The 19,453-nt window shown below is 44.4% G+C and overlaps 1 protein-coding gene across 19 annotated transcripts in view; it reads left to right on the forward strand.

Moving 5' to 3' along the window:
- Gpatch2l (G-patch domain containing 2 like) overlaps positions 1 to 19,453 on the forward strand; it is a 55,590-nt gene that overhangs the window by 18,515 nt on the left and 17,622 nt on the right. For 4 of the 19 annotated variants that reach the window (XR_013044425.1, XR_006063529.2, XM_076551126.1 and 1 more), the window contains exons 4-8: positions 1,534 to 1,710; positions 2,508 to 2,587; positions 6,192 to 6,259; positions 7,661 to 7,700; positions 9,841 to 9,867. Coding sequence is in view for 16 of the 19 variants with exons in the window: in XM_076551126.1 (XP_076407241.1) it covers positions 1,534 to 1,710; positions 2,508 to 2,587; positions 6,192 to 6,259; positions 7,661 to 7,700; positions 9,841 to 9,867 (392 nt within the window). In the remaining 3 variants the exon portion in view is untranslated. Of the gene's footprint in view, positions 1 to 1,533; positions 1,711 to 2,507; positions 2,625 to 6,191; positions 6,260 to 7,660; positions 7,701 to 7,751; positions 7,807 to 9,781; positions 9,868 to 12,681; positions 12,868 to 14,861; positions 15,018 to 19,453 lie in introns of those variants that run through there. The other 15 variants (XM_076551123.1, XM_076551125.1, XM_016008603.3 and 12 more) reach the window with 8 other exon arrangements.

The raw sequence follows: 19,453 nt of genomic DNA on the forward strand, positions 1-19,453 counted from the left end.
GCTTCTGCCTGAGAATGGAATAAGCATGTCATAGTGCATAGGAACTAGTCCACCCATGTCACTGGCTGGTGAGACCCCTGTAGAGTAGTGCTCTTAGATTGTGCTCCCCATGTAGAGTAGTGCTCTCAGATTGTGCTCCCCATGTAGAGTAGTGCTCTTAGATTGTGCTCCCCATGTAGAGTAGTGCTCTCAGATTGTGCTCCCCATGTAGAGTAGTGCTCTTAGATTGTGCTCCTCATGTAGAGTAGTGCTTTCAGATTGTGTTCCCCAGGCCTGCTCAGCTTCATGGAAGAAACTTGCTAGTGTCTGTGTGTCCGCTGATGTATCTTCTTTCCCATCTGTCATCATCTCCTCACTTCTCCACATCCTGGTTTTGACAAGCCTTCCTTGTGCTTCGGATGCTTGCTGAAGTTTGAGAACCCCTGTTCCCAAGACAGCTGTTTGCAGTGTTTGTTTATAGCCAGATACCAATATTTACCAAAGAGCATCCTCTTTGGTGCTTGGTGGTAATAGCTATTATTTGCAGAGTGCAGGCTTCATTGCCCCCTTGGAGATTTCCACATTAATTGTAAGAGTCATTGTTATCCTGCGTGTTAGTGGCTTCATGTGTTTGGCAGGTGGGACCTAGTATATGCTGGGGGATGGAGGACTCGTGCTCTTTAGATGCTGTTGTCATAGTTTATTCCTGCAGTTGGGAAGGGGATGAGTAGCAGACATGAAGATGCCCTTTTCTTACCTGTCTTGTTGGCAGGAATACACTCTAGTAGAAACTGAGCTGTTATTAGGTAGTTCAAACCAAGAGGTTGGACGTATGGGGTCGTTGGGACCTTACCATTAATGAACAATGTGGCCTTGGGCAAATGTCATAGTTTCTTGAAAGAGTTTTATTGCTTGTTTCTGTGGGGTTTTTGTTTTTTTGTTTTCTTGATAGCTTGGATTTCTAGTTCAAAATGATTTTCTGTCCCATCAATGAGATACCAACCAAAACAAAGTGTGGGCATAAATTCTTTACTGACCTATTAAGATAAAATGTAAATATGTAAAAATCCCCCAGCAATAAAAGCTAATTTTTGAATTGAGGAACACTTATGGCTTTGAACTCTGTCTACACGTGGATAATGGTAAGGAAGTCAGTTTGTTTTTTATGGAAAACACTTGGGCTTTGTCAGGTTCTGGGTTCAAATTCTGACTTCATTTACTGGCTTAACCCTGACTTCGGGGCATTAGTTGCTTCACTATAAGTTAGAGCTGTTGTGTGTTGGAAGAGATAACATATTTTCAGGTTTTCCACATGAATTCAAGAGGGCCGTAAGGCTAGATCTTAGATTTTACTATTTAAGTGGTGAAAACCAGTCCAACATTCACGTGGAACTAGGTCGATGCATCAGGTTTCATCTTAGTGTGACCCAAGAGGGACTGGACATGTTCTTTTGTACTTTGGTTTATTTGTAGTGTCATAACTGTAGCATTAAAAAACCCTTCTGGCATTTGGATTTTAACATGACAGCTCAGGACATGATCTCTTTACTCTAGGGGATGATGAGCAAAGTGATTGGTTTTATGAAGGAGAATGTGTCCCTGGATTCACCGTCCATAACCTTCTGCCCAAGTGGACTCCTGATCACTGCACTGAAGTAGAAAGAATGGACTCCGGACTGGATAAACTCTCAGATCCCACATTCCTTTTACCTTCCCGGCCAGCTCAAAGAGGTGAGTTTGGAGAAGATGAAAACGTCAAGGTCATGGCTTTATGGTTCTCTTTGGGAAGACTCCACGGTTGCCCTGCTCAGTCACTGGCATGCCTCTGGCCATGCATTGCCCTCTAAACTCTGGAGTTAGCTCAGGGTCCTCCCACTCCTAATCAGTCCATATAGGCTCTTGGGACACATCCCCAGTTTGTGCCACGTTTAGGAAGCCTGGCATCAGCCACATCACAGCAACACATCCTTTTGTAAAATTGATGTGATTCCTCCCAAATGCTCCTTGGAAGCTTGAAAGATTGACTTACAAGGAACATTCACATACAAGAAATTGGGGCATTTCTAAGTGGATGGTTTTAAAATACTTCTTTAAATGTATTTGTTTTAATGATCTTATTATTGTGTACTTTGACACAAATGCATTATCTGTTCCTTTGCTTTACTTCAGTTCTAAAGGAGTAGAATGGAGTGGAAAGAGCCCGTAACAGGACACTTCTCTTTTAGTTGGTTCCGTATTGGAATGTCTGGGCCATTGCCTACATGTATGGCAATGAACAGGACTGTTTCATAGTTTCTTTAGTCCTGCAAATGTAGGCCTCTCAGGGAAGTAGCTATCAACCATTTAGCCAGTCATCTGGTATTGGTTGATGTTTGGTGCTCAGAGGAGCACATCTGTGATCATAGCTCAGGACAAAGGTATGGGCACAGTCTGGCAGATAGTTTTGTGAAGATGCTGGGCTAAGGGCTCCAGTGTGCTAGAACATCTGTGCTTAAGGATCTTGTAACTGAGGCCTCTTCTTTCTACAGGATACCATGCTCGTCTGAATCGATTGCCAGGAGCTACAGCTCGGTGCCTCAGGAAGGGGCGGAGAAGGCTGGCTGGGAAGGTGACAGATCTCATGGTTTCTCCGGTGCTGTGGGAAGGTGGTAGTCCCCATGGGATTTGCATACCCTACTGACAGTTGAAGGCATCACAGGACTCTCTGGAGTGAATGAAGCCAGCTGAAATGCTCTGGGAGCTAAGAAGGGTGAATGGATGCTGTGTGGGATTTGAATGGATACAAACTGAAAGAGAAACACTTTATTCACGCAGAAGTTCAGACCAAGCACTTACATCAACCTCTGTTGTGTGTAGGCCGCTGGCTTGGTCTCTCTTCTGCACTTGTGACTACCCCTATATTGTTGTATAAGTTTAAAATCTCTTTTGGCTTCTTTATAACTCCTGAATTCAGGATGTGTTTTTTCCTAACTGGACTTTTTATCCTAAAATTGATTTAAAAGGAGAAAGCTACATAACAACAAACTGAACCAAATGAGCAATGCCTTCTCTCACACGTAAAATAACACTGAGCCTGCTTCACCGTCCTCCAGGATCTTTGCCCTGGCCCCCCGGGACAGCTACTGCTTCTTCAGTTCTGTCCTTGCCAGGGCCTGTGCTGGGCCCTGGGCCAATGATTCCTCCCAGCTGTTGCTTTAGCCCATAAGGAGAAGTAAGGTTCAAATAATAAGAAGTGTGTGGCATTCCCTGCATCCAAGTAGCAGAAGAGAGACTTGAACCTATGGGAACTGTTTTTTGTTTGTTTGTTTTTTAAACTAAATTTATTTTTATTTTTTATCTTTTGGAGATAGGGTCTCTAGGAAGTCCGAACTGGCCTGGTTCTTGCTTTGTGTCCCAGACTGGCCTTCAACTTGAAATTGTTCTGTCTAATTTCCTGAGTCCTAGGACTATAGGCATGCACCTAGCTCTTGATTTAAATTATTCCAGCTTTGAGATTGAGAGCTCGGCTCAGGAAAAGGCTCCCTAGCCTGGGAGGGAAGACGGTTTTGAGAAGAGTTTACCAAGCGTTTAGAATGCCGGCGGCAGTACTTGCCAAGCATGTGATGGTTGTCAGTCTCGATCATCTGGCTCCTGCTTTATATTGTAGTCTACCCAGAGATCTATTTTCTGAAGTTTGGAGCGCTGGGGGGCAGGGCGGGGGGGGGGGGGGGTGAGGGAAGAAAGAAACAAACAAGAGGTGAGGTTAATTAACTTGTGTTTCCCGCAGAAGACAATTTGCAGGAGTCACTTCTCCTTCGGTCTTGTGGAACCTGGGTATTGAACTCAGGTCATCAGACTTGGCAGCAAGGGCCTCACCTACTGAGCCTTCCCTGCAGCCAGTCTTACTTCTTACCTTTAAATCTCATCCTAGTCTGACGAGAGAGGCATTTGACCTTCGGAAGAATCACGCTCCATATCCCTTTTGCCTTACTCCATCTATAGACCCTGGCCCAACACCCTTGATGGTTCTGGAGCTCACTCTTGATGGGGAGGACTCCTGTGTGGATGAGTTAAGGAAGCAGAAGCTGGAGAGTGGCGGACAGTGAGGTTTTCCTTCCCCTTCTATTGAGTATGTAGAGAATGGTCTCTCCACTGTCTGCTGCCTTCTTTAAGCTCAACAAAGTAAGAGCTTTCCGCTTCCAAGGACAGGAGTTAGTTCATCTTGAAGGCGATCTTCAGTGTGCTTGAGAGGAATCTAGGGTTTATTGGATGTGCAGCTAATGATCTCAAGTGGATAGGGAGAGATGTACTTTTTAAATTCGTCTTCATCACCTTAAAGGGAGATGTGTCATTTCTAGCAGAGGTCATTGCTCTGCTCCCCCTGCTCCTCTCCCCAGTCCCTCTCTACTCTTTCTAAACTGTAATCATAAATAATGAGTTTCATTCACAGCTCCCTGCCAGCAAGCTGCTAATTACGCAAAGTACTGCTTGTAATTTACACAGTAATAAACTGTAAATTTAAATATTACGGCATTTTAGGTTAATAATTTTTCTGCTGTAACAAATAGCTCATTATTCACCCATCTTCTCCCTTGGCCTCTCTAGTTCTGTATCTCTGATCTGGAGGCATAGCCAGAGGGATGAAAAATATGAGGAATGCAATATGTGAACCCTCCACTTAGCTCCACCCTGTTTAGAATCTGACCTCACATTAATTTTCCTAAAGCTGGTGGTTCTGTTAAAGTGTGTTTCCTATCTTCAGGCCACTCGTACCCGTAGTTGAGTACAAATGCCAAGGTACCGATGTGTTTGAGTAGCATTGACACTCAGGCCCCTGACTATCCTCTCACCCTGGCACTTCCTCTTGGGTGTGGCTTGTTTCTGTGCAGGTTGCTGTGGTCAACAGCATTGTGGATGTGCTCATTGGGGAGGGTGTGCCTTCTGCCGCTCTCCGGTGGAGATGACTGGTTTGCCGTGGCCTTACGGCTGTGCTTTCCCACTGCAGTCCCGAGAGCACCGAATTTAAGAAGCAGCTTGGTGCTTTTACTTTGAAATGATATTCAAGGGACAGAACACAGTGATCAATTTTGTGGTTTTTGTTTGTTGTGGTGCTCAGGGCCTTGTGCATGCTGGGCAGGCACTCTACCACTGAACTGTATGTATCTAGCCAGACTGCTTATTTTTCTAAGTAGCACAAGTTCTTTAACACATAGACATGTATTCAGCAGGTACTCGGTGAGGGTTCAGTCACTGTTTGTCTGTGATACTTGTTGAACCTCAGTCAAATGGAGCTTAGTGTGCTCTTCTGCTAAAACCTGGCTCCTGTTGCTGGGTGTGGTGACATACACCTCCAATCTCAACACTCCAGAAGCTGGAGCAGGAGTTTGAGGCTAGCTTTAGCTGCACAGTGAAACCATGTCTCAATAAAATTAAAAAAAAAAAAAAAAGTGTTGAATCTTCTGAAAAAGTTTTTCTGCTTCTTTATACTCTATATTCTAGTATTATTTCATTTTTCTATTAATACTCCAGGAAGTATGACTATATTAAAATTACACACACATCTAAACAATAAACAGTGTATACACATGTTGAAACATTACTTGGGATTAGTTTTATATTTCACTTATGCGTTAGAAAATAAACAGGGCTGGAGGGAAAGCTCAGCTGGTGAAGCGCTTGTGAGGACTTGAGTTTGTTCCCCAGAACCACGTAGGACGAAACTTCCTCAGGCTCGAGGGCACGCTTGTAATTTCAGCACTCGGGAGGAGGAGGCAGGAAGATATCTGAGGCTCACTGACAGACAGCCTAGCCTACTTGGTAAGCTCAGGCCAGGAGATACGCTGTCTCAAAAAAACATAGACAGTGCCTGAAGATTGCCAGCTGAGGTGGCTCTGGCTTCCATTCGTGTGCACACTTATGCCTGCCACACATGTGTACCTGTGTGCACACTTACGTAAAACTAAATTTAAAACAGAAAAAAGTCCCAAGTCCAAAAACCAGTATTTATAATGGCTTTTTAAGAGTTTTTTGGGTCAGCAGAGAATAGATGGGTAATAGATGATACTTCTAAGATGGACTCACACTTAAAAAAAAAATAGCTATTGGATTTTAAGGTTGACACAACCTTGAGATTGCGTGGCTGGCATAGTGAGAGAAGAATTGAGCTTGGTGACAGTTTGCATTGTATACATTTGATTCTGTGGTTTGATGACACTCTTGTTCTTACCTTTCAGGAGACCAGCATAAGCAGCCTGGGGACAGAGAGGATCAGCCATGTCATCAGTGACTCCCTGCAGAAAGAGTAAGTGCCTGAGTGCCTGCTGGTGCCCTAGCCTGCTCCCTGGAGAAGGAGGGAGAGAAAGAAGGCTTTTTTAAAGCAACCTTTCTGTTAGACCCCAGAGCCGAAAGAGTAGTGCTTCCGGGCGGCTCAGAGGGCTGAAGTCAGGCCGGCAAGATGGCTGGTGGCTGAAAGTGTTGGCCGCCTGTTGTGTGTGTGAGATGACCCAAGTTCAGTCCCCAGAACCTACGCTCAGGTGGAGGAAAGGAAGGACCAGCTCCACAGAGCTGGCCTCTCCTCTCCCAAGGGTGCTATGGCACACACAGAAATTAGAAAGAAAATTTGAAGATGGCTAAAGTCTTAGATCATGACAGTGCTTTTCTTTTCCTTTCTAGAGTAGTTTTTACTTTGTCCCCTGTTGTAATTCTACATGTTATATTACTACCCACCACCAAGGTACTATATTTTAAATGCATTTTTCTCAGTTTTTTTAAAAATGGTCATTCCAGGTGGCTGGTTGCCTCTGTTCTCCCTCAGCCCTCCTTAAGGAGAAATCTTTTTGTCCCTGTGACCATGGTGAATGCAGTAGGAAGCATGAATGTAGCTCCACAGGGGTCATCTGCCTCTCTCCTAACAGCTTCATCTCCTGAACACTTGCCTTTGCTCTGTGCTTTGCCTTCCCCGGGTCTTCCGTGGCAAACATTTGAATATCTGCTGAATAAATACATACATGTTGGGGCTGGAGAGATGGCTCAGTGGATCAAGCCTGAGGACCAGAGTCTGGATCCCCAGCACCCACATAAGAGAGCAGGCAGCTGTGGCAGGCCTGCCTGTAATGTCTGCCCGTGAGAAGTAGATCCCAGGGTAAGCTGGCCAGCAGGGAGCTCTAGGTTCAGTGAGAGACCTTGCCTCAGTAAAGGAGAGTGAGCCAGGAAGACATCAGACATTAACCTCTGGCGTGCACATACGTGTACCCATGAACTTAACACTCCTGTATTCACACATACACACATGCACACATACCATACGGAACTACAGATGTAAAAAAAAAAAAGGCCCACATTTGCATATGCTAAAGAACCTGTATGATTTATTCCTTAGTCATCATGGTCAGCCCAGTGGCAGTCCTACACATATGTAACTCGCCTGACTTTGGAGTTGGACTCCTTTTCTCACCACACAGCCGAGAGAAAGCTGTAGTCTTTTTGCTCTCCCTTGTCCGGTTTTTACTTTGCATTGTCTGCCTTCTCCTTTGAAGAGCTGCTTCACGAGACTGTTGTGCACACTTAGCTGGCGTCCTTCTCCTTCAGCTGCGTCTCTCCCAGGTCCTTCTTTGTCCTTAGTAGCCTACCCTTTCTCCTCTTCCCTCATACTTTCCCTATCACCTCTTTTATTGGTCTCTTTCCTGTTATTCTCTCTCTTTAGTTTCTGGTTACCATCAGCTGGGAAAAGAGAGCGAAAGCAGGTAAGATAATTTTTTGGGTCATCTTTTATCATTTAATTTCCTTTTCTTTAGAAAGAATAAAGCATTGGCTTCTGATTTTCCCCACATTTCTGCTTGTGCACATGAGGTGAGTAAGATCACTTCCCCATCAATCACTCTTGACTTTTGAGAGCTGTGTTCCAAGACTGCCCTGTGCTCATCTGTAAGAATGGTAGCCAGTTCCCCTCTTAGGTTCAGCTGCAGTTGTGAGCTGCTTCTTAGTAACACATTGCAAGGGAAGCCTGCTTTTATTTTTGTTCCCCACCCCCCAGGATTTATTTTTACTAATGTGTCCATGTTTATATATGTGCATGTGACTCAGGGGCCTGCAGAGGCCAGAAGGCATCAGATCTGCTGGAGCTGAAGTTATAGGCCGTTGGGAACTACTTGACATGGGTGCTAATGAGAACCGAACTTGGGTCTTCTGGAAGAGCAGTATTTGCTCTTAACCAGTAAGCCCCTTGTTTTAGTTTTGAACTTTGATTAAAAATGTAAAGTGAGTTGTATCGCCTCTGGTTTAGCTTTTCATTCTGAGCACAGGAAGCAGAAGGCTCCGCCTTTGGGGAAGTGATCAATGCCATGGAGCTTTCTGCTCTTAGTCTTTTCCCTTGCTCCCCTCTAGGGGGACCTGGATATAGTCAGGCCTTGAGTGGGATCCATGATTTGACAGTGACTCATGGTGGTTGTTATGTTTATAGATGTTTGAAACTCTTTCAGTTTAGAGATGAGGGTTACTTAACCTTAGTCCTGAGTTTGATGGAGACCGATGGGCAAAACTTTTCTTGCTTCTTGGTTGGCTGGTTGATTATTTTGGGGGACTACTTAGCATTTTATTATGTCACACATCTTACATTTGCAAAGTTCCCTGGGAACTTTTAACTAGAACAGATTACTAGGTTCACAATTAACTAGAACAGTGGAAGATAAAACCAGTGTATGTTTATGAGATGACTTAGTTGATGTATTTTAAGTTATATATTATAATGTACATTAGAAAAATGTAATTACTATGTCAGACTGACTTTGTGGAAACAGGACAAAGCTGAGTGTATGTAATTGGTGTAAAGAAAATTCTGGATAAATAGTTGTGCAGGTGGTGGGCAGATAAAGAAAGGGTCACGAAGGTGGCATGCAAGAGATTTGGGGACTGTTAAGCTAGAGTGTGGATTGTATTTGCTTCAGAGCATGCAAAGGCAGGACTTACGGGCATCGTTTGCTCCACATCTGTTATGTACAAGTGAGAAACAGTGCATCGTGGGTTTCAGCTAGTTTCCTGAAGTTGCAGAGCTGTGTGTACTAGCTAAGTTCCTGTTCTTTTTAAGTATGCTTGAAGTTACCGCTCAAGTGCTTTTCGTCTTAAGTCCGTAAGTTACCCATTTTTGGGGGGAAATTTCAGAGAAGGCTAGCAAACAGAGTGAGGTGCTTTGTACCCAGCTCCCTGTTTGGTTTTGTAATTTTGGTGCTAAGGATGGCGTGCTGACATGTGCACTGTACTCTCCCCTCACAGTCACCTTTAGGGTCAGTAGGTGAGACACTGAAATGACTTTATGACCTGAAAAGCAGTGCTGGAGCTAGCCCTGCTATATCATAAGACAGTAAGGTGGCCAGTGCTGCACCCTGGAGAGAAGGCCAGCGAAGTTCAGAAGTGACATGACTTAAACAGAAGCAACTCAGTGGTGCATTCAGTTAGGCACGCTAACGCTAGGCGCCTTCCGGTTACACTGTACTATACTGTGTACTGGGATGGGTGTGCAGTTGTCCTTGAGAAGGTAATTTCATGCTAGTCCTGTTGGGAAAAGTCTGATACATAGTGGATAATCACTAGGTGTAAGTTCCTGGACTGCCCATTAAGAAGTACTGTGTTTGGCTATTTAAGTGGTTATTGCATAAAAGTTTTGTTTGACAAGGAATAGTTTTGCTTTCTTTGTGCACAACGTTATTGAATGGTCCCAGTGTTTATGGCAGAAGGGTTGGACATAGTCAAAGAGAGCATGTAGGCTGCTCTTTGGAATCAGGTCTCTTTCATTTAAGCCACACTAAAACAATCTGGTTTATCCCCACAGTTTAATCCTCTCTCTCCCCTTTACTCCCTGGATGTTCTTGCTGACGCTTCTCATCGAAGGTGTTCCCCTGCACACTGCTCTGCCAGGTAATTGACTCCCGGTGGAAAGAGCTATGTTCCTTTTCATAACACTTAAGATTGTATGATATATGTGCACAGGATCCGATTTGATCCTAACAACAACTTTCAGAGGTAAGTCGATGTTGCACAGATGTGGAAACAGGCTGAGGGTGGAGGAATTTTTCCTGTGATCCCATGACTATGTCTTCTGGCTCATATTTCACATTATTTCTGCTGCTAAAAGTTCATCTTCAAAGAACATTATTAATGTCCCTTGCCATGACCTGCAAAGTGCTGCATAATCTGATTTCTGCCAACATGGCCAGCTTCCTTTCATACAGTCCTGTCCCTTCTCTGAGCAGGAAGATCTAGCAGTACTAGGGAGCTCCATTTTCTTCTTTAAAAATGGCAGCCCTTGCTGCCTTGGGCCTTTGCTCTCATTCCCCTTGTCTGGAAACCTCTTTGAGCTCCTGGATAACTAAGAAGTCATCTGCAGTACCATCTGGTTATTCTATTTGTTTCCTCCATAGTGCTTACCATTGTCTATAATGAATATGTGTACTGTTCATTTAAAATTCACCCCTACCTCACTGTCTTTCTCACTAGGATGTAGAGACCTTGTCTAGTCCCCTGGTAAATCCCAGCATGTGCACCTGGCACTTACTAGGCATTCTGTATGTGTATGTCACATTTCTCATTATGGAGTCTCCTAATTCAGGAGACATGGACCTGGGTATGGTTTCATGACAGCATTTCTTAGCAGTGTTACTGTGCATAGAACAGCTAACAGTCTGGACCAAAGAACTCCTGTTATTTATGGTAGCATGAGGAATTTCTTTTCCAAGGTTCTGATGCATTTTGTTTTGTTTTTGGTTGGTTTTGGTTTTTCTGAGACAGGGTCTCATTCTCACTATGTAGCTCTGACTGTCCTGGAACTATGTAGACCAGGTTGGCCCCAAACTCACAGATCTGCCTGCCTCTGCCTCACAAGTGCTCAGATTAAAGGGGTGTGCCAATACACCCAGCTTCTGGGGCTTTTTTATTAGTCAGCTCTTAAGTAAATGTGGTGCTCGTAGACTTGTGTTGTTCTTTGAAATAGTTACAAAGAGTTAGGATAATGAGCCTTGTTGCATAACCTACTGCTAGATATTTCTGCTGAGAAAGTAGTATTTTGAGAAGGATAGTCTTTTGAGAAGAGAGGCCATTGTAAATAGTGTTGCTAAGAATGTGGACTTGGGGGTGACAGAACCTCCACTGTAGGCCTTTACTCCACTGTCATGCTGTTTGTCATGCACTCACTCAGCATTTGCTCACTCCCTACTATGTGCGAGGCTCTTCCTTTAGAACTGAAGCTCTCATGAGAAAATCAGATATGGAAACTGGCAGCTATGATAAAGGCTTGCACCTGAAAGCTGTAAGACAGAGGCGGGGCTTCTAATGCAGGCCCATGGGGTTTTCTAGATTTCAGTCCCTAGAAGAACACGCCTCTGTTTGTCTTTTGTCTTGATGCTAAAGTAGTAGCTGTGTATGCTCTTTGGGAAGACCAGATGAGCAGCACCACATAAATTCAGCACAGAGAGTGGATTGCTCTGCTCTCCTTCCTCCATGGCCGCTCCCTGGGGCTGTATTTGGGCAGCATCAGCACCTCTCTTGTCTTCCATCCTCCTGTGGCCAGTACCCAGAGCTAGATCCACGATACTCTGTGCGTCCTGTTACTCTGTCATTACTGCTCTCTTGACTGGTAGCTTGTGTGGCTGGCCTCGGAAACATTAAGAAGTCTCAGCCAAGCTTCTAGTGCACGTGGCTCGGGAGCGCTGTTATTGCTTTGAGCGCTTGCTGGAAGCAAAGGAGAGAGACCGGAGATGATTACCAGTTGTCTTTGTCTTGTCTTTAGTTAGGTAGCAGTCCCAGATTAGAAGGCTGGATGCAGGTTCTGTGAAGTTGGGGGGAAAAAGTTTGAGTTAACATTCATTATTTTATGCTTAAGTTGTTCTTTGTTTTAAATTATATGTCTCTGTTTGGCCTAGTACCACATGTGTGCTCATTCTGTGTGTGTGTGTGTGTGTGTGTGTGTGTGTGTGTGTGTGTGTGTTGTGTAGTGTATAGATCTCATCTCCTGCTCCTCTCAGTTTTCACTCATTGAAGGACACAGGAAGATTTGGAAGGTGCTGCTCTGTGGAATGATCAGAGGTGGTGTTCTCGGTGCAGGTTTCAGAAAATATGAGTGACACTGAGTTCTTGGGGATAGCTCTCAACCCTTTAGATTGATGGCGTCCCCATGCAGCAAGGTGTCGTTGGAGCAGGGCCTATCTAGCTCCAGTTGGGGGACTTGTACGATGGGGTTTGGAACCATGCAGGGAGTTGTAAGAAGAGTGGACCATTTAGCAGAAGCCTTGCATCAAGCAGAGGGTGTAAAGGAACAGAGTGCTAGAGACAGGCAGCTGAATGACTGCATTAAACAGTGTTTCGAATGGAGATTTTATCTTTTTCTTGTCCCATTTTATTTGTAGTAAGAAGAAATTTCTTTCAAAGCATCTGGGCAGCACTGGGAATTTTACACCCATCATTAGAACGATTTGTGCGCGTGTGTGGTGACTGTGTTATCATTAGTGGTATAATTTTATTTTGCAAAGAGAGAAGTGTTTCCTGTTTTATCACAGCTTTCCCTGAGGAGGGCTGCTGTATTAATTTGCTGTATTGCCTCCTGGCTGTTCCCAGGCTGTTTTTCCTCTTCATCATGGAATTTTTAATGGCCCTCATGCCTCTTGGGAAGCATGTGAGGGAGAGTTCCTCGGGGAGTGCTTCCCTTTTTTCACATGCCTATAATTACTCTCCTTTAAGAGCACAAAGAGTCTGATAATCATGCCTGGGCTCTGAAGGTTCCCTCCTGTCAGGAATCTGAGCTGAGCTACTTCCTTGCTGGACACTGCCGGCTGCACTCTGCTCGACTTCAACATCCGAACATGGCCACCTCAAAAACCACAGACAGCTTGGGATTTCAGAATAAGCTGAGGCCACTGGGGTATGGTGAGTGACCTCAAGTATGTAGTTTAGCATTTCACGATAAGCCAATAAACAATGAGACCTAATTTAAGGTAACACTCGATGAATGTGTCATTTAGCAGGTGGAGGGGGCAGGAGGGAGACTTTAGTGGTCATTGTACCATTCAATAAATCTGTAGGTTCTCTCTAGAAATGCTTCAGTTTAGTGGTAGTTTTCAACCCTGACTCTGCTTGCGAGTTATCTGAGAAGCCTTAAAAAATGCATCATAGGCATAGGGAGAGGGCCTCATTGATAATGTGCTTGCTGTACGAGCTTGGGGACCAGAGTTGGATCCCTAGCACCCATTCTTTTCTTTTCTTTTCTTTCCTTTTTGTGTGTCTAGAATCTCAGCACTGGGGAGGCAGAGACAAGAGGATCCTGGGGTTTGCTGGCCAGACACTCTAGCCAAATCAGGAAGCACCAGACTCGGTCTCAAAAGTTGGAAAACAATTGAGAAGACACATAATACCAACCTCCAGTCTCTGTGCTCATATATGTGCACCTGCATGCAAATGTACAGACAAAAGCAAATCTGTGAACACACACATGCATACGAAAACAATAGTAATGACCATCCAAGCTGAGTCTGACTTCCACGGATCAGTTGCTGGTGGTGTGGGGAAAGGCCCGGACATTAACGTGATCTTAGAGCTTCTGAGGTGACGAGTAGGCAGCCAGAGTTAAGAGCTATTGCCCTGAGTCCTGGTGGTTCCATGACTGGCCCTTAGCAGGGCACCTATTGTGTAACAGGCTCAGGCTCCATGCTTTGCTGTTGTGAGCATCATTCTGCATGGAGGCAGACCACTGGGATTCCTTAGCTCCAGAGGAACTGACTCTTCCAGGTGAAAGAGTCGCTATCTAGCATGGCGGGCAGCACATAGCTGGAGAGCGAGGGCAGGCACAGTGTGGAGGGCTGCACACACATTTGGCTGGGTGTCCGGGTGAAATTTATATCGCCGTTTCAGTTTAGCTTTGTTTGCTAGCGTGCCAGCATTGGCATTTGCTGTTGAAGTGGTAATGTGCAGTACTCAGAACTGCTGCTACTCAAACAGCAGATGGGGTGGTTGATGTTCTGCTAGAGGCCGTGGTATTGTAGGCAAAGTCACAGTGAGACCAGAGCTGCAGGCAGCTTTCCCCAAAATGAGACTGACCCGAGGAAAAACCTTACCATTATCACCTACGGAAAACAAGTAGAGACTACCAGTTGCTGCGTCTCTCTTCTCCATGTTACTGGCTGACATTGTTAAGTGCTTTATGGCAGTCCTCAGTTTTCTCTAATTCCTCTGTCCTCCCCCTGTTTGGGGTGGTGATTTAGAAATGTCTCGATTTCCAATTATTCTTCAAGTTCAGACATAGGAAAACACTGTTCTAGTATCCCCCACCCCCAGTTGGCCAGTTTCCTTGTAAATAAGCTTTTTAATTTGTGAAATCTTATTTTCGGCTGAGTAAGGATGGCAGGTTCCCAAGCATGTATTCATATAAAAACCATGGATTTTAACGAGAGCACAAAAGTCTCAGCGTCTCCTGTTGTTGTCAGTGCTCATGAGATGGTGGGCGTGGGAATTAATAATGCACGGAGACTCCAGCCAGAATCTTGGGTTTACCTGGACAAACACTTAGCCTCCTTGTTCCCCAGTGTCTACTTGTTTAAGTGGAAAACTTTTCTTACTGGATTAGCAGGGATCGAAGTGAAAGGATATATGTAAACATTCAGCAGCCTGGCAACCAGCATTATTTTTGGGTTACTTCCCTATCCTATCCTTAGGATAATTTCAATTTTAAGACCTTTGAGATGGCTCCAGACTTATTTACTAATGAGATGCTGTACAGATTCTTGAGGGCCTTAAATGGCCTCAAATTGACTCTAAGAAGAGGCATTTGGACAGTGCTTGGGTAGAAAGAGAGAGACCTTTCTGCCCATTAGAGAGTTGGACTATGATGGGCCTAGCTCATTGTAATTCATTTTATCCGTTCACAGCATTATGATCTGCATATCAGAGTTGTGTGCCCAGCTGGCTGTGCCACTTGACAAGGAGTTTCAAAGAGCAAGAAGACGACTCAATTCATGCTATTCATTTTGACCTTTGGAGCCATAATAAACAGCCTCAGGTTTTACCCCAGGGCTTGGGGGAAGGAACCTTTTGTTAGTCCTCTCTGTCTGGGCTGCTGTGACACACAGCAGCCCCCCGCTCGACCCTTTAGTGCCTTGGTTTCAGCCGAGCACAAGGAAGGGTTTTGCTGTAATGGTGTCCATATAGATCCTCAGGCTGTCCGTGCCTGTTGGAACCTCCTGTCGTACAGCACACGTTTCTTGACCCTTCTGCTTCTCTCGAAGGCGCTAATTTACAGGGGCTCTTGGGTGGCTGCCTGTGTGGAATATGAAAGCACTTTCTGTCTGTCCTTCCATTAATAATATACATCTTCCCAGTGGATGCCAAGCAGTTCTGCTTCTGTGGGTGCCATTCTGCCTTGACTTCACCAAGGGAGGAATTTAAAGGTCATTTTAAACTGTGAGCCCTTTGCCCCGGGCTGCGAAGGGTGAGGTTTAAGGAGGAGGCCATCAGGGAGTGGTCAGGGTCTCTTCTTGCTGGTTGAGCACTTGCCCCTTGTGTAACTGTGAAATGTGTTTCTCCTCTCGTGTCACGGGCCTGTGCAGGTCGGGGTGGAAGGTCTTTCCCTCACTGGGTGGTTAATAAATGCCAGGACCCTGAAGATGCGATCCCAGATAAGGCAGGGTTCTTTCTGCTTCTCAACATGTAATCCTCCTCTCCCTCACTTGACCAGTGCATGACTCATTCCTTGATTACAGTGTATTGTCTCAAAGTATTCGCTCTGTTTATGAATCGGGCTTCCCGCCATGCTGTGAGCTGCTAGGAACAGACTCCTGGCACAGTCACCATGGCTCTGCTCTATGTGCCTCAAGCATAAGGTTTTATACAGGACAAGTCTTCATGAATTTTTGTTGAAAAAAATTGAGGTGAATGGATTTGTAATTAAGGAGAATAATTAGGATATGTGCTATGTATGACCTTTGGTCCTTACCAACATCCATTTTTCCCTCAGGTATTACATAAGGAGAAAATATAGCAAATAAATACCTTTTTGTTGTTGTTTTAAGCACCAAAAAGGAATTTTTCATAGCTTTTAAAAACAAGCTGTTTTGAAGGTGAACTATTCCTTAGATTAGCTTGCCATTGGCAGACAAAGACTGCTTTCGCTCCCTCTGAGTGACTTTCAGTATCTTTGTTCTAAACCAGAAGCAGCCACTTGAGTTATTTTTTTTGCCAGCACTGGTTCTATTAAACATGCATGTATTTCTCTCAAAGTAGTTTTTCCCCTAAAAGTACATTCCTGCCCCTGGGACATAGTAATCCGCCCAGTTTCCTAAGTAACACCACAGTTTGGGCAGCTCACCTGATCCTTCATTCTCTGCAGTAAAAATAAAGTAGAAATGTAGTGTTTACAGGAGGATATAAAAGAGTTCTCTTTTCATTAATTGTTAATCTTCACCCATTCACCTTCACGGAGAAGAATTCAGTGGCTGCTTATGAAGGAATATATTTTTAAAGTGTATTATTATTAATAATTGTTTCCCTTCCCTACTCCTTCCCTTCTTTAAGTGTGTGTGTGTGTACTTGCTTGAACATTAAAGCCAGAAATCACTGTCTTCTGCAGCTGCTCTCCACCTTATTATTATTATTATTATTATTATTATTATTATTATTATTATTTGCACTTACTTGTCTGGGGTGGGAGTGATGGGAAACACCTGTGCCACAGCACTCATTTTAAGGTCAGAGGGCAGTTTGTGGGAGTTGGTTTTTTCTTTCCACCAGTGGGTCCTAGGGCTCAAATCCAGGTCATCGGGCTTGGCAGCACACACCTTCCCCACTGAGCCATCTCACCTGCCCTCCAGTGAACTCTAGGAATTCGCTTGTCTCCCCCTCCCTAGTGCTGGTATTGCAAGTGCGTGCTCTTGTACTTGGTCTTTATGTGCGTGTTGGGGATCCAAACTCAGGTCTTCATTCATAGGCAGCATGCACGTGGCCGGCTCAACCATTTCCCCAGCCCCTAACCCCTAGTCTTTGGCAAATGCCATCACAGTTCACAGTGGACTGTGGCACCAGTAGGAGAAATACCGACGCCAGCATTCCCACTGTGAAAGGGCTGCCTGCCTCAGTACTTACTGACCTGTGGGTAGATAGTCCTGAGACCCAGCCAGAGCAAGTGAAGCAAGAGCAGAGTCAGTCTCTCTCTTTGGGTTCTTAGCTTATATACTGGGAACAATATTTTTATTATTTAAACCTATATTTATTAAGTGGCATTTAATAGCCTAAGTTATTTAGACCTAGCATTTAGACCTTTGTTATTGACTAGGTTATCACAGTAATCAGGTGCTATCAGAATTATCTAAGAGCACATTTCAAAATAAAATTTTTACCGATTCTGTATACTAAATACAGATCTTAGCCAGGTGTGTGTTTTTAATAGAAACTTACATAATTCCAGTAACCGTTTGTCATACAGTCAAGAGTGATGTTTTAACCTGGTAGACACACAGGCCTAGCTCCTGGAGAGTAGCTGGGATGATCCTTTCCCCAGTGCAGGCTGTCTGTAGCCAGGACCAATGCACATTGTTCTAGTGAAAGAACGTTCTTGTCTCTGGCTAGGTCTTGTAAGTCTTCTGCTCCCTTACTAGGGGAGGGCCCTGCAGACTGATGACTTGACTCCTACCTCTCCTCTCTGAATGGTTTTGTTGTGTTGTTGTTGTGAGTGACTGGGATCATCACAGTGAAATAACACACACTGATAAGCAACACATTAAAGAAAAGCTAGGAATCAGATCTCCATAAGTGAATGTGGGTGGGAGCTCAGTCTCTCTTTTTTTATTTCATTCCTTAAAATATTTTTTTTATATCCACTCTTTAATTATTTTGGGATACACACAAATCAGAACTGCTTGGGTGGGAAGCAGAAGTTGCCTGTCCACTTGTCGGCAGTCTCTGGAGTAACCCAAGCACCCCACAAATGTGCACAGCTGTGTCTGCTTCCCTGTCTGGTCTCCTGTGTTTAGGGCACTCAGCTCCTTTTCCCCAGACTTCTTCTGGGTCCTTGTTCTTCTTTGTGCTTGGGTTACTCCAGGTTCTTCCCAAGCACTGGAACCCGGTGCCAGTGTGCCCCCAACACCAGAGAGGGAGAAATGTGTCATGCTGTCCCTCTTGTCATAGTTTGACCCTTACTTGTTCCCTCAACTCCTGACAAGGAAGGGTTATAGAACAAAATCTCTCTCATGTTTTCAGCCTACCTCCTGGGAAACAGTTCTCCAGTTTGGAGCTGGGCTTCAGTGTTGTAAGTGGGTGAGCATGTTTACACTGAGATTTAAGACTGCACATGTTCTTGTTCTCAGCACTCCAGTCTCTCTGTTACTCACTTTCTGATCCCAGAAAAGCCGAAGATCAGACTTGGTTGGAAGACTCGTAAAAGTAGAGGTGGTCTGCTGTATTCTCAGTGTTCGGTACTGTGTGTGGCACATAGTAGGTGCTCAGTAAGAACTTAGCATATGTTGGAAGACGCAAAACAAGTGCTGAGTTAAAAGGAAGTAATTCATAAAGAAATAACAAACTTATAATCAAGTAAAATGATCAACTAACAACTTTTTGCTTAGTTTGCTTAGGAATCCTTCAGTTTTTTCCTCAGCTGTAACTAGAGAGTTCCAAAAGTTGAAGGAGTTAACTGTTCCAGGCAGCAGTTGGAAGTGGGAATAGGCTAGTAGAAACAGGGCTGTTAACAAAGAAACCCTGTCTGGAAAAACAAACAAGAAATAAAACAAACAAAGAGATGATGGCTTTGGATGTTGGAGATCATTTAGTGCAGGAGCAGTCACGCTCACGTCTTGAGTGTTGCTTGGCAGGTGTGGGGAAGGAGAGGGTGGGCCCCTCTGACATCTGCCACCAGCCCCCAGTAGCCCTCTGTGGACAGATGATGCACATGATAGTAAGTACTGTCATGTGTGCTACTTAATTCCATTTGCTACAAAAAGTATTTTAGAACTGCTATATTTTCACTTAAAGTGGTTAGAATTTAAACATTTTGGTACATTAACAAGTTCATACTTTTACTTAAAGCATTTTCCTTGAAAAGTGTGAGTACATACATAAAGAGGTTGAGAATCTGGGCCTTTCACCATATTACAGACATAAATCAAACATGCAAAGCTTGGAAAGTCATAGATACAGTATAAATAAAAGCCATTAGCTAAGTTCACATCTGTCTCCCAGCAGATGTCCTGGAACTCACTTGTAGACCAGGCTGGCCTCGAATTCAGAGATCTGCCTGCCTCTGCCTCCCAGGTGAGGAATTAAGGGCGGTGTACCACTACCGCCCAGCTGTAAATAGTTTTTAAAGTAATGGTTTTTTGGTTTTTTAGGTTCTTTTTTTTTTGTATTGTCTTTTGAAAACAAGATTTAAAAAGTGACCCTTGCCAGGAAGAAGCCCCGAATCCCCTACACTGTCCTCTGTTGTCCCTCTTTCCATTTCTACTGTCCTATCTAAGAACCACTCCCAACACTC

Source organism: Peromyscus maniculatus, chromosome 14 (assembly GCF_049852395.1).
Source record: "Peromyscus maniculatus bairdii isolate BWxNUB_F1_BW_parent chromosome 14, HU_Pman_BW_mat_3.1, whole genome shotgun sequence".
In the NCBI taxonomy this organism is placed as follows: domain Eukaryota; kingdom Metazoa; phylum Chordata; class Mammalia; order Rodentia; family Cricetidae; genus Peromyscus; species Peromyscus maniculatus.